The sequence below is a fragment of the Bufo bufo genome, chromosome 9 (genome assembly GCF_905171765.1).
Source record: "Bufo bufo chromosome 9, aBufBuf1.1, whole genome shotgun sequence".
Classification (NCBI taxonomy): Eukaryota; Metazoa; Chordata; class Amphibia; order Anura; family Bufonidae; genus Bufo; species Bufo bufo.
Window position 1 is genome coordinate 68,453,426 of NC_053397.1, and position 18,710 is coordinate 68,472,135.

The 18,710-nt window shown below is 46.0% G+C and overlaps 1 protein-coding gene across 3 annotated transcripts in view; it reads right to left on the bottom strand.

Annotated features, from left to right (window-relative positions):
• Positions 1 to 11,232: 11,232 nt before the first annotated feature.
• The window catches only part of LOC120978546 (flavin-containing monooxygenase 5-like), an 87,241-nt gene continuing 79,763 nt past the window's right edge, over positions 11,233 to 18,710 (bottom strand). For all 3 annotated transcript variants that reach the window (XM_040406748.1, XM_040406750.1, XM_040406749.1), the window contains exons 8-10: positions 13,645 to 14,000; positions 13,471 to 13,543; positions 11,233 to 11,999 (exon numbers count right to left, since the gene is read on the bottom strand). In XM_040406748.1, coding sequence (XP_040262682.1) covers positions 11,654 to 11,999; positions 13,471 to 13,543; positions 13,645 to 14,000 — 775 coding nt within the window. In that variant the 3' untranslated portion in view covers positions 11,233 to 11,653. The remainder of the gene's footprint in view (positions 12,000 to 13,470; positions 13,544 to 13,644; positions 14,001 to 18,710) is intronic.

Below are 18,710 nucleotides of genomic sequence, written 5' to 3' on the forward strand. Positions count from 1 at the left end.
GCTTCCTGAAGGGAGCTGAAAGACTAAAGCCTACTATACTGAAACCTATCCCCCAGTGGGATCTTTCAGTAGTGCTCAGGGGGCTAGCATCTCCCCCCTTCGAGCCCTTGGAGGAGGTAAATTTCAAATATTTGACTTTAAAGATGGTCTTTCTTCTGGCTATAGCTTCAGCCAAAAGAATTTCTGAATTGCAGGCTTTCTCTGCAGTTCACCCGTACATTATTTTTCTACAGGATAGAGTACTCCTGAAGTTTTTACCATACTTCAGGCCTAAGGTGCCTACTTTCCAGAATATCAATCAGGTAATCTCTTTACCAGTTTTGTTTACAGCCTCCTCCTCTGATACTCCAGCTAGAGACCCGCTGGATATTTAAAGATGCCTCCAGATCTATGTGGATAGATCTAGAGAATTCAGGATAGATGAGAATCTTCTTATCCTGTTTGCCGGTAAGTCTAAAGGCCATAAAGCGTCTAAAGCTACCATTAGTCGCTGGATCAAGGAGGCCATTATGGAAGCTTTCGTCTCCCAATCCTTAGATCCTCCTGAGTTTGTGAGAGCCCATTCTACTAGGGCGGTCTCCACCTCGGTTGCGGAGAGAAGACTCCTCCCCTTAGAGTTGATCTGTAAGGCGGCCTCCTGGAGCTCTGAGTCAACCTTCATCTCCCATTATAGGATAGATGCTAGGATGGCAGAGTTTTCGGCTTTTGGGCAGACTGTTCTTAGTTCTGCCAGGCATGAGGACCCTCCCTAGGGGATTCTTCTTGCGATCTCCCCATCTGTGCTGCTGGTAGGACGTAAGGGAATCGTTAATTTCTAACGATAATTTGTTTTCCCTTAGTCCTAACAGCAGCACACAAATATCCCACCCTAAAATACATTATGCTTGTTAAAAACACGGTGGGCTGGGGGGTGATCTCCTCCCTTTCAGGGAGCTGAAGATCGTTTATTGGTTCTTGGGCTCATTAAAAATTCCGCCGGTCCTACCAGTCCACAGGGGCAGTTAACCCCATCTGTGCTGCTGTTAGGACTAAGGGAAAACAAATTATCGTTAGAAATTAACGATTCTACAGGCACTGCTGTGAGGTGAGGGAAACAGTCAAGCCGCCCATCACCAAACAACTCCTAGGCTAGAATAACCGCAGTATTACCACCAACTAACCCGCCTCCATATCTTTGATGGTGCCAGAGAAGAATTGCACTAAAGCCTGCTGCTACTGTATCTATTTCAAATTCTACATTGCACTTAGTAAAAAGGACTTTAGTACGTTTAACTCTGGCCTCATTCTTCAGTACCATGACTTTCACTGTCACGGACCCCAGGAAGCGATTGTCTGAGGTAGGACATTGTGACACTACAACACTACATCAGGGCCACTACCACTCCCATCCTCTACACTGGCTTCCACGGGGGCTTGCTGCACATGGCACATCACCACTGAAGCCAGTTATTGGCTTCAGTGGAGTAGCTGACCATGCCTAACCTGCCCCAGATGTAAACACTGCAGGGACTGGAGGCAGTGCTGAGGATCAGAGCAGCAGGGAGCAGGTAAGTATGAATCCTCAGCTTAGCGAGACAGGCGGCTGACAATCGCTAAAATGTCCTTATTCACAGAGAACCCCTTTAAACTCCCCTTGAAGTGTCTAAACCATTCTTAGGCAGAGTTCACACTTCAGTTATTTGGGCAGTTATTTCTATCAGTTATTGTGAGACAAAACCAGGTGTTTTCCATTACACCTTATCTCTGTGTAGGCTTCACTACTGGTTTTGGCTCACAATAAGGCCTCATGCACACGACCGTTGTGTGCACCCGTGGCCGTTGTGCCGTTTTCCATTTTTTTTCGCGGACCTATTGACTTTCAATGGGTCCGTGGAAAAATCGGAAAATGCACTGTTTTGCAGCCGCATCCGTGATCCGTGTTTCCTGGCCGTGAAAAAAATATGACCTGTCCTATTTTTTTCACGGTCAACGGTTCACGGACCCATTCAAGTCAATGGGTCCGAGAAAGAACACGGATGCACACAAGATTGGCATCCGTGTCCGTGATCCGTGGCTGTAGGTTAGTTTTTATACAGACGGATCCGAAGATCCGTCTGCATAAAGCTTTTTCAAAGCTGAGTTTTCACTTCGTGAAAACTCAGAACCGACAGTATATTCTAACACAGAGGCGTTCCCATGGTGATGGGGACGCTTCTAGTTAGAATACACTACAAACTGTGTACAAGACTGCCCCCTGCTGCCTGGCAGCACCCGATCTCTTACAGGGGGCCGTGATCAGCACAATTAACCCCTTCAGGTGCGGCACCTGAAAGGGTTAATTGTACTATTATATCCCCCTGTAAGAGATCAGACCCCCCCCCCCTCCCCAGTTTGAATATCATTGATGGCCAGTGCGGCCCCCCCCCTCTATTGTAATAATTCGTTGGTGGCACAGTGTGCGCCCCCCCACCTCCTCCCTCCCTCTATTGTAATAATTAGTTGGTGGCACAGTGTGCGCCCCCCCCCTCCCTCTATTGTAATAATTCCTTGGTGGCACAGTGTGCGCCCCCCCCCCTCCCTCCATCTATTGTAATAATTCCTTGGTGGCACAGTGTGCGCCCCCCATCGGCCCCCCCTCCCTCTATAGCATTAACAACATTGGTGGCCAGTGTGCGGCCTCCCATCTCCCCCCCCCCCCATCATTGGTGGCAGCGGAGTTCCGATCGGAGTCCCAGTTTAATCGCTGGGGCTCCGATCGGTAACCATGGCAACCAGGACGCTACTACAGTCCTGGTTGCCATGGTTACTTAGCAATAGTACAATAGTAGAAGATTCATACTTACCTGCTGCTGCGATGTTCGTGTCCGGCCGGGAGCTCCACCTACTGGTAAGTGACAGCCTCAGGTCTGTGCGGCGCATTGCTAAATGAACTGTCACTTACCAGTAGGAGGAGCTCCCGGCCGGACACAGACATCGCAGCTCCCAGGTAAGTATGAATCTTTTACTATTGTACTATTGCTAGTAACCCGCTGCCACCAATGATCGGGGGGGAGATGGGAGGCCGCACACTGGCCACCAATGTTGTATAGAGGGAGGGGGGCTGATGGGGGGCGCACACTGTGCCACCAACGATTTATTACAATAGAGGGAGGGGGGGGGCGCACATGTAGTGTACGGGAGCTGTAATGCCCGTCACTACAGAAGGGTCACTTGTGTGCTGTCGTTTCCCCTTATTTAAGGAAAAGTTGGTATAAGTCATCTTTATAAAATGTTATGTAATGTAATGCTATGTACTTCCCTGTTACTGTGAAATGTGCATGTACAGGCCTGCTAGGGGTGTCATTCCAGCTCTGAGTCACTAGAGGGAGCTAGGGAGCCCTAGTTTATATAAGGCCCAGTCAGGGTAAGGAGAGGCAGTCTTGAATCTAGAGTTAAGGAGTTGGAGTTGGAGATTAGACTATGTCAGAGTCAAGTCCAGGCCTGAAGCCTGCAGACCAGGAGAGGGTATTGCAGTCCCTGTAACCGGGTTCCAGATCCAAGGAGAAGGTTCCCCTCCTGAGTTCATATATGCAGAAGCAGGAACACCACCGTTAATCAGCCGGAGGAGACTGAGGGAGTGGAGAAGTTTCTAGAGTCAGTGCTGGGAGAGACAGAGGCAAGTCCAGAAAAGCAAGAGGTGCTAAAGATAACAGAGGAGGTACTTGATCATTATAAAACCAAGGATATACGCCAGAGCTAGGGCATCGGGCCTTGGAGAAGAGTTTCTATGTTCCAGGATCAGTCAGGAATAGAGTGCAAGCCGCCTGTACTGCAAGTCCTGTGTTTAACACTCTGAAGTCACCTTGCTATATATATTGCCTGCATCAAATGTACTGCAACCAACTGTCTGCAAAGGAACTGCGCTTCCATCTATGTCCATGCATGATGACTACTAAAGTTTGAGTACTGTTTTAACATCACGTGGTTCCTCAGTTATTCCTGCTATCAGCAAACGGCGTGCCACCGTTTAATTGGCACTGGCGTCACGAACATTACTTTTCATTACCTGCCTTGCAGAGAGTCAGCTGTCTCAGGTTAGTGGTCACAATTGCACTACAACACCCAGGAACACTATTAACCCTAACTTGAGTACGCTGCACCTCTCTTTTGGCGTCACGAACAGGATACGCGCGCTTTCTAGTGCAAGAAGCGTGAACTTTGTGCCTTATACAGTTGCCCTGTGACCAAAGTGACAAATTGCCTGTTTTATTAAAGTGGACTTTGTGGACTGAAAAACATACCAAAAGTGTCCCTAAAACCTCCAAAAAGCACTGTGCAGTGTTGTGCTATCAAGAGGAAGGAAATCGCCACATCGGAGTGTGGTTTTATGGACTTTTTACCATCCTGCTTGCTGTCAGTGAATAGACAGCGTTTCTTGCTAAAAGATGGCCGCTGAGCTTGCTGGCTTTACTGCTGCGTCATCTTCATCCCGAAAATGCGGGAAAAGTTGGCGCCTTTTTAATGAAAAAGCGGGAAAAGGTTCAAGGTCAGGCGCCACCGCCTGTCTGGATATTTGCATGTCTGCCAGCATGGACTCCGCCTTCCACATACTGGAATACCTGGGGGGCGGCCTCCCGGTGCAATGGGAGGATCTGGCTGAACTTATTGGCGCCACCCTGTCGCTCTCCAGAGAAGGATCGAGCATGTTGGAGAGTGAGGACTATTCTGGCTGCGAGCGGGAACCTGAACGCTCTCCAGAACAACCAGCCCATCACGCGTTCCAGGAGCGGGGCTCTTTCATTGGTCCTAATGTATTCTGGCAGCCAACCGTGTTGGAGAAATGGGTGAGTCCCTATCCGTCCCCCGAGCTGCCTCGCCGGGAGAAGACCATCCAAGACCTGGAAAATCTCAAAGGACTCCGTGTTACCCTGGAGAATATCTGGAAGGGTAGGAGACCCGATGTGCCACCGGAGCCTGCCGCGGCCGCGTCCGGCGCATCGTTGACTGTACCTGCGCCGGCGGCTCCAGCAGAGGACAGCGATTCCGACACGGAAAGCATCGGTGACCAGATCGTCCGGCTGGAGGAAAAGTTGCGGGAGCTGCGCCAGATTGCCACCGCCAGGATCCAGACGCCGCCTAAGAAGGACGAGGTAAGGGTGCCTGTCACCACTCGTAAACCACCTTCTGCTAATATTGCTCCGTCAAGGCCCCAAAGAAGACCCACTATTGCTGTGAATTGCTGCACAGAACCCACCGGACGCTTGCGGCGGTGGTACCCAATGCAGCACAACCCACAATCCTTATGGCTGGACCGGTACGGTCCACCAGTGTGTGTACCCCTAGGCCTATGGGGCCAATACCTATTAGGGGTCCCTTCACGTTGCAGCTGCCCCCTAATACTGTAATGTGGGCACATCCTCCTGTAGAGGACTACTACAGGCCATATTTGCCAGCAGAGCCGGGTGATTATGACATGCCTCTGTGAAACAGCCTGCTAGGCCTTTGATTGTTTTTTTTTGCCAAGGGATTGCTCAAAAGATTTAACCCTTCCAGGACAGGAGTCCTATGTTTCCTGGTCTTTTGTTGCTGCTGCCAGTTCATCCACGGCTCAGTGGTAGGTGTCAATCACTGAAATATTAAAGTCAACAAAGCCAAGTTTGTTTCCAGGACCTCCTGCCTGCTTTTGCTATCCCACACCACGTTGTGCCTGTTCCGTTGTTGCACCTTTTACCCTTAACCCCCTTTTCAGGTTGATCAGGGGTATTACAGCACTTGTTTAATATTATACAATTTGATTGTGCAACTTGATATTAAGGAATGTGCCCAGAGATAGACTCCACCGCATGAGAGCCTCTGTGATTTACAAGAAAGGTACCTGGGTACGGACTCATATTTGTTCTTTGAGCCTCCAAGAACTTTTATACTGTTTTACCGTTTTTGCTGTTCTGTTAAGGACAATTTGCACATATGGACTATCCTGGTATTAATGTCACGCTGTGCCAGGTCAGCGCCCCAGTTCCATTCACTATCCTGAGAGAAGAGAACGACGCCCCTTGTCACTACCCTTCACCTTTGCCAATTGGACCTGATATGAATGTAAATGCAGATGAATTACATATATGTATGCCTGCATGTGTCTTTTTCTGTTTCAGGTAGAAATTCCAGTTGGGCGGGCCCTGATGCAGTACGAGGTCGTACTCAGCTTAAAGCAGCGGGGTATGTAGTGTACGGGAGCTGTAATGCCCGTTACTACAGAAGGGTCACTTGTGTGCTGTCGTTTCCCCTTATTTAAGGGAAAGTTTGTATAAGTCATCTTTATAAAATGTTATGTAATGTAATGCTATGTACTTCCCTGTTACTGTGAAATGTGCATGTACAGGCCTGCTAGGGGTGTCATTCCAGCTCTGAGTCACTAGAGGGAGCTAGGGAGCCCTAGTTTATATAAGGCCCAGTCAGGGTAAGGAGAGGCAGTCTTGAATCTAGAGTTAAGGAGTTGGAGTTGGAGATTAGACTATGTCAGAGTCAAGTCCAGGCCTGAAGCCTGCAGACTAGGAGAGGGTATTGCAGTCCCTGTAACCGGGTTCCAGATCCAAGGAGAAGGTTCCCCTCCTGAGTTCATATATGCAGAAGCAGGAACACCACCGTTAATCAGCCGGAGGAGACTGAGGGAGTGGAGAAGTTTCTAGAGTCAGTGCTGGGAGAGACAGAGGCAAGTCCAGAAAAGCAAGAGGTACTAAAGATAACAGAGGAGGTACTTGATCATTATAAAACCAAGGATATACGCCAGAGCTAGGGCATCGGGCCTTGGAGAAGAGTTTCTATGTTCCAGGATCAGTCAGGAATAGAGTGCAAGCCGCCTGTACTGCAAGTCCTGTGTTTAACACTCTGAAGTCACCTTGCTATATATATTGCCTGCATCAAATGTACTGCAACCAACTGTCTGCAAAGGAACTGCGCTTCCATCTATGTCCATGCATGATGACTACTAAAGTTTGAGTACTGTTTTAACATCACGTGGTTCCTCAGTTATTCCTGCTATCAGCAAACGGCGTGCCACCGTTTAATTGGCACTGGCGTCACGAACATTACTTTTCATTACCTGCCTTGCAGAGAGTCAGCTGTCTCAGGTTAGTGGTCACAATTGCACTACAACACCCAGGAACACTATTAACCCTAACTTGAGTACGCTGCACACACTGTGCCACCAACGATTTATTACAATAGAGGGAGGAAGGGGGGGGCACACTGTGCCACCAATGATATTCAAACTGGGGAGGGGGGGTCTGCCCCCTGCTGCCTGGCAGCCCTGATCTCTTACAGGGGGATATGATAGTACAATTAACCCCTTCAGGTGCGGCACTTGAGGGGTTAATTGTAAGGCCCCCTGTAAGAGATCGGATGCTGCTAGGCAGCAGGGGGCAGTCATGTACACAGTTTGTAGTGTATTCTAACTAGAAGCGTCCCCATCACCATGGGAACGCCTCTGTGTTAGAATATACTGTCGGAAATGAGGTTTCACGATCTAACTCATATCCGACAGTATATTCTAACATAGAGGCGTTCCCATGGTGATGGGGACGCTTCAAGTTAAAATATACCATCGGATTGGAGAAAACTCCGATCCGATGGTATAAAAGGGACTCCAGACTTTACATTGAAAGTCAATGGGGACGGATCCGTTTGAAATGGCACCATATTGTGTCAACGTCAAACGGATCCGTCCCCATTGACTTGCATTGTAATTCAGGACGGATCTGTTTGGCTCCGCACGGCCAGGCGGACACCAAAACGACTTTTTTTTCATGTCCGTGGATCCTCCAAAAATCAAGGAAGACCCACGGACGAAAAAACGGTCACGGATCACGGACCTACGGACCCCGTTTTTGCGGACCGTGAAAAAAAACGTTCGTGTGCATGAGGCCTAAGGGTCCATTCACACGTCAGTATTTTTACCTTTCCAGATAAACGTTCCTTTTTTTTGCGGATCCGTTTTTCAGTACAACCTTCCGATTTTTTACTAAAGTGCTTCCGAATCCGTTCCGTGTTTCCGTTATTCTGGGGGGGTTTTTTTCATCCATTTTCCTGTCAACGGATCCGCAAAATCGGATGACATTCGGATGGTTTTGTGCATGTCATCCGCATTTATGCGGATACATTGACTTGAATGGACAACAGACCCGAAAAACGGACAGAAAGTAGGACAAGCTTAATTTTTTTTCAGGATCCGCATACTCGAAAATAGGAAAACGGAACGGATTCCGTGATTTGGACTGCACTATGATTGGTGTCCGCATTTTTGCAGAGGCAATTGAAATTAATGGATCCGAAAAAACGTTCAGATTTAAACGGAGTGTTACAACGGACCCTAACTAATGAAAATAACTGACCAAATAACTGAAGTGTGAACTGGGCCTTAAGCTACTTTCACACTCGCGTTTTGGCTTTCCGTTTGTGAGATCCGTTCAGGGCTCTCACAAGCGGTCCAAAACGGCTCTGTTTTGCCCTAATGCATTCTGAATGGAAAAGGATCCGCTCAGAATGCATCAGTTTGCCTCCAATCAGTCTCCATTCCGCTCTGGAAGCGGACACCAAAATGCTGCTTGCAGCGTTTTGCTGTCCGCTTGACAAAACTGAGCCTGGCACACAATGTAAGTCAATGGGGACGGATCTGTTTTCTCTGACATAATCTGGCATAATAGAAAACGGATCCGTTTCCCATTGACTTTCAATGGAGTTCATGGATCAGTCTTGGCTATGTTACAGATAAGGCTGCTTTCACACTAGCGTTCGGGGCTCCGCTTGTGAGTTCCGTTTGAAGGGTCTCACAAGCGGCCCCGAACGGATCCGTACAGCCCCAATGCATTCTGAGTGGATGCGGATCCGCTCAGAATGCCTCAGTCTGGCTCCGCTTGGCCTCCGTTCCGCTCAGCAGGCGGACATCCGAATGCAGCTTGCAGCGTTTTCGTGTCCGCCTGGCCGTGCGAAGCCAAACGGATCCGTCCAGACGTACAATGTAAGTCAATGGGGACGGATCCGTTTGAAGTTGACACAATATGGTGCAATTTCAAACGGATCCGTCCCCCATTGACTTTCAATGTAAAGTCTGTACGGATCCGTCTGAACTACTTTCACACTTAGAATTTTTTCTGAACTATAATGCAGACGGATCCGTTCTGAACGGATCCCAACGTTTGCATTATAGGAGCGGATCCGTCTGTGCAGACACCAGACGGATCTGCTCTGAATGCAAGTGTGAAAGTAGCCTTATACAAACGGATCCGTCCATAACAGATGCATGCGGTTTTGTTATTGTAACGGATCAGTTTTTGCCGATCCATGACGGATCCGCCCAAAACGTGAGTTTGAAAGTAGCCTTATTCTGACAGAGCTGCGGGATCAAATTAATTTGGCAGCACTGTTCATCAATTTAAAACAAAAAAAAAGAGCAACACACTTCAAGATTTTTTACGTAACATATTTTATCGGTTATTTCTTAGAAGTGTTTCCTTTTAGGGCTGGAAAGAGAAGCAAACGCAATGAAAAGGAACAAAACTAACTTGGAAATCGTTTCCACCACAGGTAATGAGGGGGGACAGTAGTATCTCAATGGCATAGTTCTGCCAAAAAGTCTTTAAAAAATAGTTTTGTATGAATATTGAGTTAAGAAAATACCCCTTCCTGATGGAAGTGTCAGAAAGGGGTATTCAGAAATAAAAGCGTCAGAAAGAAAGACTAACGTTAGCATGCATTGTCTACTGTATGCTCTTATAAGCAGATTGTAGATGTCAATCATAGATCATAATGCATAAATCATATTACATTTTTTTCTTAAAGGGACTATTCCAGTTACAGCATGTCAAATGTATCTATTGGATGATGATATTATTGTTATCTTCAATTCCACAGTCGCCAAGATCTCTGTTTGTTGTCATTCAAAAGCAGCTTCATTGTTTGTATGGTGGTGTCCTGGTCAGGTGATGGACACAGATGTCCTCAGCTCCTTACTATTATCAGAGCCGTGCCATCACATGACCGGGACAGATTTTTATGCAAGTGAGCCAGAAGGGTATGGACACTGGGCAGATCTGCTGTGGATTTTCTGCAGTGGATATGCATGCAGAAAACCCACAGTGTAATACAGTAGCAGCAAAGTGGATGAGATTTTTAAAAATCTCAACCACAAGCTGCAGAATATTTCCGCATTGGAATAAGCACATACATTGACCTGGAGGGTGGCTTTCAAATCCACAGCATGTGAAATTATGTTACTTACTGCAGATTTCATCCTTAGAAGAAAACCACAAACAATTTTTCTACAAGATTTGCTCCATTGGAATTCGGGCAGATACTGTTCACTGCAGTTTTTCTGTCGCAGAAAATTCACTGCCTGATGTAGATGTACCCTTAAAGGTGTATTCCAGGATTTTACTATTGATAGCCTATTCTCAGGATAAGCCACCAATAGCTGAATGGTGAGGGTTCAACCCCAAAAACCCATCAGCTGTGCTAAAGTAGCTCTGACACTGGACCTATGCAGCACTGTGTAGTAGACAGATCTGGTTACAGCAGCACTGCTCTCATTCACTGCAATGGGAGCAGTGCTGCAGTAAATAGCTCTGTCCACTATCCAATGGATGGAGCTGTGCAGTTCCCATGCTGACTTCCAGTGTAGAAGCTACACATTAAGACTCCTTTAACACCACTGGCAGGATTTCTGGCAGGATGTTACCGGAATGCCCACTGGCCCCATTGACTATAATGGGGTCCGGCTGAATCCAACCATATTTGCCAAGTAGCTGCCAGAACAGCCTGCTGTAACTCCTGGCGCAATTGTGAAACAGGCCTAAAGGGGTTGTCCAGGATCAGACAAATATGGCTGCATTTTTCCTAAACCCGCACTGTGCCTGTCCAAAGGTTGTGTGTAGTATTGTACCTTCACGTCAGTGGAGCTGTGCAGCAATACATGGACAGGTGTGGGGCTGTTTCTGAAAGAAAGAAACCATGTTTTTCTAATCTTGGACAGCCCGTTTAACAACTGATTGATGAGGGTGTAGCGTTTCAGATCACCACTAAGCAGATATTGATGCCCTATCCTTGAGATCTTGAGAAATTGACCCAAAAGGTATCATTGAAAATTGTATAACTTTTCATTATACAAACAGAAACATTGAAGGGGTTTTCTCATCTGAGACAATGGGGGCATATCACTAGGGTATACCCCCATTGCTGATGGATGCGGGTCCCACCACTGGGACCCACACCTATGTCCTAAATGGAGCCCTGAAAGTGGTGGAGCGCACATGTGCATGCGCAGCAGTCCCCCATTCATTTCTATGAGGCCGCCGAAAATAGCTGAGCGCTGGCTCAGCTATTTCCGTTGGGCCCATAGAGATGAATGGGAGCAATGGCCGTGCATGCCCTATGTGCTCCCATTCACTTCTATGGGGAGAGCACTTGGTGGTGGCCGGACCGGAGTCCTCCAGCCACCACTTTGCCTGCTCCATTCTCGATATAGGTGTGGGTCACAGCGGACAATAGCGATATGCCTCCATTGTCTCAGATGAGAATACATCTTTAAGTCTTGTGAAACCATAATACTCCTTTCATTATGATTTGAAGATTTTAAGCAGTAGTTAATATAGAGCTAAAACGTAAGAAGTAAATGAATTCTGCATTAGTTACATATGTAATATAACTACACGGCAATATATATTGCAGCAAAAACAATCAGAATGGCAAAAATCTTTAACGCAAATTTCATTAAGCCACAAGAACATTTGTCACTCGTGCTTCGGGTCTTCATGGGCTTGATGATACGTTCATACTGGGTTAAAATGGCTTTCCTGGCATCTTTCCACTGCCCAGGTCCACACAGGCGGTACTGGTATGGAGTGCAGGGCCCAAACAATATCTCCCAGGCCAGCTTTGGATCTGACAAAAATAGCTTCTTCACATTGGGTCTGCAGCCTATCTCTTCTGCTACTTCATCCATGTAATTCACGTAGTCAACTTGTAAGGTATGACGCTCACTTTCGACATACCTGTATAAAAACACATAACAGATTATTGGTAGTAGAACCAGTTTTCGGTTGAATCAGGTATGTACAGTATACAAAAAGTCTTTTAGGAAAAAAATTTAAGACAAGGGGCAGCAGAAGCAATAATAGCCGCCAAGACAGAAATGATCATTATGCCTAATTTGACATAGTCATTTTTTAAATTACTGTCAGGTCCAGTTTACATAGGACAGTCTATGCCAATTTTTTATGCTTTCTCCCAAAAGCCAAAATCCTAAATAAAAAAGGTTTAATCTACATTAGTTCAAAATTGGTACATGGACATAGGGGCACATTTATTAAGGTCTGCGTTTTAGACGCTGGTCTTAATAAAGACCCATAGTTGGCGGTGGATCTGCAAAGTTATAAAGAGGTGCAGTCCTCTCCATAATTTTTGCATATCTGGCGCCAGTTCTAAATGTAAGAGAGCTTCCTAGCTTTCTTACATTTAGACGATATCCTACGCCTAACAGGCGTAGAAAATTATTTATGAGACGGGCCTCCTGGCCTGTCCCCTTCCATGCCCACGCCCACGTGTGAGCGGGGTAAAGTCGCTTACTGTTGTGCCGCCATTTGCGCCTGTAATACGCCTAATTTAGGCATATTTCAGATTAATAAATGACCCCCATAGTATTAGTAAAGAGTCAGCAGGAGTAAGATGCACCAAACTTATTAAAGGGGTTGTCTCATCATGGACAATGGGGGCATATCGCTAGGATATGCCCCCATTGTCTTATAGGTGTGGGTCCCATCGCTGGGAACCGCACCTATATCGAGAACGGCGCCCTGAAAGGTGGTGGCTGGAGGACTTCGGTCCAGCCACCACCAAGCCGGCTCCCCATAGAAGTGAATGGGAGCGCATCACACATGCACGGCCCCCGCTCCCATTCATTTCTATGGGGCCGACGGAAATAGCCGAGCCAGCTATTTTCGCCGGCCCCATAGAAAATGAATGGAGGGCGGCTGAGCATGCGCAGTGCACCCTCTTTGGGTGGGACCCGCACCTATAGACATTGATGAGACAACCCTTTTGAGGGTAGTCCTCATAATAAATTTGGTACACCGTGGACAGGGGTGTACACAGATCTCATAGGATCCCATAGCAAAACTTATGTTGGGCCCCCCCTGCACCACTAATTTCCCAATACGCATGTCAAACACTCCCAGGCTATGTAGAATGCAAAGCACAATGCCCTGGATTTCTCAAAATGTAGAATCTTACTCATTAAAGGGGTATTCCCATCTTAGACAATGGGGGCATATCACTGACTAGGATATGCCCCCATTGTCTGATAGGTGTGGGCCCCACTGCTGGGACCCGCACCTATATCGAGAACGGAGCGGGGAGCGCTGTGGCTGGAGGACCCCAGATTTCTAGAATACAATACTGAATATAATTTCTTTCATGAATACATCTGGAAGAGCTATAACACTAGTTATAATACAAGATGCCAACCTCTTCTTCATGTCTTCTTTTCTTTTTGTGATCTCTGCCTTCATTTCACTCATAGATGGTAACTTTCTTTCACCTAGGAATGCATTGAAAATGTTTAGAAAAGTGTATCAGCAGCCATATAAATGATCTACAGTATCTGGTCATTCATATCTTAGAATAATTAGAAAAGGGTACCTTTGAAGACTTTTGTTGCCCAGCGAGCCTGAATCTCAGAAATGGGCATTATAGCCCCAAGTGGTTGTACGTAGCCAATAAAAGCTACCGTTGGTTTTTCCAAATGTGGTAGAAACATCATTTTATATAATGGGGCTTGGTTTTTTTCTACTTTTATGACTGAATCATCAAAAAAAGAAAAGGAAAATTTGTATCCTGTGGCAAAAATCACAACATCTATGTCCTTCTCCACTGTCCCATCTTCAAATACGACATCTGTCTCCTCAAACCTTTTGATGTTGGTCTTCATCAGCACCTTGCCAGAGATAATGCGATTGGGGAGATCATCACTGATTGTAGGATGTTGGCTGAGCATCCTGAGTAGTTGAATAGCAAAGACATAACTAGTTATTTGTGGTTATAACTACAAACATAACTAGAACATAACTAAAACATAACTAGAATAATAATATAGACCTGACATTTTCATTAATTTCAAACTGTTCCTCTTTCTAGAGAAACTATTATTATCATTTTAACATACACATCAGTTATGTGACATTCCAGGAAAAACAGGAAATTATATTTTCCAGTAGTATTGGATTAATAAAGACGGCACATTGAACGCAGATGCAACAGACACATCTGTTTTTCCTGGACTAGTACAATTGGTGTGAGGACCAGCCCACACAGGCATCCAGATATATTTTCAAGAATCTGTGCCATCCTACACTGCTTATCTGTTGGACTGTATTTGATAGTGAGTAATGTGTGGGATGACTGGTGGAGGTCTGGGTGCTGAGACCCCCACCAGTCATTTAAATGAAGTGCAAAAGTGCTTTGTTTATTGATGTTCCCTTTTTTTAAGATCTCAGAGGGCGCAATGTACAGATTTATAGAAAGTCCATAGACTTTCTATCAATACATAAATAATTTTCTCTGTGAGGAAAGCTAAACTGTTACTGCAGTGGGTGAATATGTGAATCAGCCGTTACTGCAGATTTGACTTTGGGCTAAACCTATGGGCATTATCCAGGTAGTCCACCGGTATTCATCCTGTAACCCCTATACAGGGATCTGGACTTCGCTGCAGGACAGCCACCAGGCTACTACCTCCAGCAGTATCTATGTGGTGGGCAGCTGACCCACAGGGGTTAGAAATACCAGTGTGTAGCATCGAGCGGTCAGGCTTAATCACAGTAAAGGACAGGCCAAGGTTAAGGCACGCAGAGTACTGGCAACCCAAAGAACAGTCTGAGGTAAGGGTAGCCATTGGAGGGTCAATACGGTAATCAGACACAGGTCGGGTCAGGCAAAAGAGAATCAGAGTCAGTAATCTGGCTGAAGTTGGTATACGGTTAGACAAACAGAAAAGCACAACTTTGAAAGAACTAGCAAGCTAGAATAACCTACTGCTTAGGCTCCTTCCTCTAGGGTAAGGTGCCTTAAATGCCCTGAAGTAGTCAGCCATAGGCTGGGAAGATCTAGGATGCACATGCATAGGCCCTTTAAGAGCCAGAGAAAGCACATGCACTACTGATAGAGAACAGGAAGAGGCTTTTGATGGCAAGAAGCAGGCTGGGGGCTGTAAGGAGGATAAAGCATGGTATTCCAGAAGCTGGACCCACTGATGGGGATCAGAGGAAGACAATCAGTTCTGGACCACAATAGTGGTGGTGACAGGGTAAATGGAGCCGCACCTGTGCCCACCTGGAGGGAGGACAGTGACAAGCAAGGGTTGCAAACAAAAGAATACTTCCCCCTTATGCCTTTACTTCTTAGGTCCAGACAGGAATTTTTTTTAGCAGGACAGGAGCATCAGTGTCCTCAGCAGGCTCCCAAAACCTCTGCTCAGGACCAAAACCTTTCCAACCAATCAAGAAAATTCTACATCTAATATTTTTCATTACTGAAGTTATCAAAACTTCGATTTGGCTGCTTTGCCGAATTTAACAAAGAAATTCGTTTTGTGACATATTGTGCTGCCCCAGTCATTGAACCCCTCAGATGCCGAGTTCATCGCTGATTGTGGCATCTGAACTGCCTGTGGAAGCAGCAGAAACAGACCCCCTGGAATATCGATTGAAGACACTGGCTCAAAAAGAGACTCATAAAAAGAGTTAAAGAAATGTAAAGAGGCAGGGAATCACAACTTGTAGCAATCCAGGTTCAAATGCTTTAATTCTTCAAAAGGATGAGTGAAGCAGGGAGCCAATGTGTACAAGGGTATCTTTATTCTAAAGTGTTTTTCCCCTGAGAGACAGACCTTATCTCCATTAGAAAATTGTGGTGGAGCTTTTTGCCTATGATCAGTGAACTTCCTATGACTAGAGGACTGCAGTAGGGAAGTTCCAGTCTCTTGCCAAATGTGAGAACAATTGTTGACAGTAGAGGTAGCTGAAAGACAGGCAAAGAAATGTGAGAACAATTGTTGACAGTAGAGTTAGCTGGAAGACAGGCAAAGAAACCTTTACTTGATGACTATAAACAATGAAAAAGGAGTCTTGAACTCATTGAAATGATTATTGTCTGAGTACTGTGCCCAGCCAGACAAGGAAGGTAGCCCAATCATCATGATGTATAGATGCAGAAAGTTGACCTAAACCTGATTGATACACTCCACCTGTCCATTGGTCTGTGGGTAATAGGCAGAGTAAAAGTCAAGTTCGACTTACAGAAGCTTGCAAATGTATTCTCCAAAACCTAGAAGTGAACTGCACTCTCCGGTCAAGCATGTTGTGCAAGGGTAACCCAAGGAGATGAAAAATGTGTTGCTGGAAATTTAGCTGACTGGCAGATGGAATACCAGGCAAGCGCACGAAGTGACACAAAGTTACCACCCAGATTATTGAACAGCCAATATATGGTTGGAGAGACCTATCCTTGATCTTGACAAAAAAGAAACTGGCTCCTGTCAGCAAAGAAAATTTCGAATGAAGCCTCTTTCCAGGTTTTTTATGTGATGTATTCTTACATGGTTTACATCATAGGAAAGGACAATGGATAGAAATGGCCATGAAAGGGAGTAGTTCCAGGTAACAGGTCAAGCATTTTTGTTCCAGCAAAATTCAGAGACAAGGGTATGGAACTGTGCAGTGTACTTTCCAATCCTGAGGTTGGCCTGGCAAAGGCGTAGAAGGGAAGAAGAAGCTAATGTGGTATAGCCAGTCAAAGACCTTTTTTAAATTATTTAGTAATTCCTGTAAGTTGCTGGACAGAAGGCCACTTCATCCCCAGAGTAGAGTGGCCATAAAGGCTGATTTGGACTGGTCAATGGGGATCTGATGTGCCTGTACCTTAAAGCATATGGTATACTGGTTCAAAAAACCTCATAGCAAGGAGGAAGTGGCAGATATAAATTGGATATGCCATAGGTTGTAACTGGCAGAGATGGTGATGCAGTAGCTGCGGCTTGGGGTGGTGGTACTGGAGTGGTAGTGGTCAAGTCATCCCGGCAAGCAGAAAATATTGTTTAAGGTAAGTTAAACACTGCTGGCAGGATTATCCATAGGCTATTCTGCAGAGAACAACCTTCTGGAGCTCTCTGGATCCATAATTGCCGGACGGTACCGGAATGCCCACTGGCCCTATTGACTAAAATGGGGTCCAGCATGCAGAATTATTTGTCTATCTGAATCCTGGCATATTTGCCAGGTAATGTCTGGATCTCCTCTGGACCCCATTATAATCAAAAGGGACAGTGGGCATTCTGGTACGGTCTCGTAATGCTTGATCCAGAGAGGCTGGGAGCTGCCAGCAGTGTGAAGGAACTGTAAGTAATACAACAGTTAGTCCTGGTGACCAAGCTGGTTAGTTAGCTTTTTTTACACCTCAAGCAGGCCCAACTTGGGTGAGACAGCTGGTTCCATGGCCTGAGCAAACTGTCTCAGCAGTGGGTGTGAAACCTCTGTGCAAACCAAGACATTTGACTTTGGGTATAACCTAAGGGCATTATCCTGTCAGTCCCCTGTTATTCTCCCTTTAAGCCCTATACAAACATATGGACTTCACTGTAGGTAAGCCATTAGGCCACTACTTCCCTAAGTACTCTCTGTGTGGTTGGAGGCTAAACAACATAGGTCAGAGAAAGCACAGCAGAGTAGGGTGGGATCAGGCTAAATCATAGTCAGGAACAGGCCAAGGTCAGTCCAGGCAGAGTACAGGCAATCAAAAGAATAGTTCAAGATCAGGGTAGGCAGCAGAGGGTCAATATGCTAATCAGACACAGGTCAGGGCAGTGGTGAATCAGAGTCAGGAATCAGGCAGAAGTCAGTACACAGACAGATGGAATAGAACGGCACACCCTTGTAGGAACTAGAGAGCTAGAATAAACTATTGATTATGCACCCTACCCTAGGGGAAGATGCCTTAAGTACCTTGAGGTGGCCAGCCATATGCTGGGGAGACCTAGAGTGTGCACACTCTGTCTCTTTAAGAGGGAGAGGGAGCACATATGCACACCTTATAGAGAACAGAAAGAGTTGAGGGGAGCGGCATCAATGCCCGCCCATAGGAGCTGGACAATGGTGGTGCTGAGCATGGGCTGCTGACATAACATGAGCAGAGGTGATCAGAAACGAAGGGGCAGAGTGCTTCATCTGATTATATCTGCTTTAATCCAGAGAATAGATTGGCTACAAAGAAAATCTATTGTCTTGAGGACCTGGTGCATCCCTGACTTCCACAGACAGTTGGCAGATCTAAATGGGAACTGTGTAGTGCTTTATTTCCACTGTGGTGGTGCTACAAAGGTATTGAACACTTGGATGGGACCACATTAAAAGGAATCTGTCAACCCCATAACACCCCCCAAACTAGAGTAAGCAATGCATAGTGTAGGTGACGTAGAGTCTGATTATGTCCGATTTTTTTTCATACTCACTTGTGTTCCAATGCTGTGATCAAACAAACCAGCAATAAAATGCATTGAGAGGACCCCGTAATCACTCACATAGTGGAGAAGATTCAAAGAGGAGTCCTTCTCAATGTATTTTACTGCTGGTTTGTGGAAGCACAGCATCAGAATACAAGTGAATATGTACAGTTGCAAGAAAAAGTATGTTAACCCTTTGGAATGATATGGATTT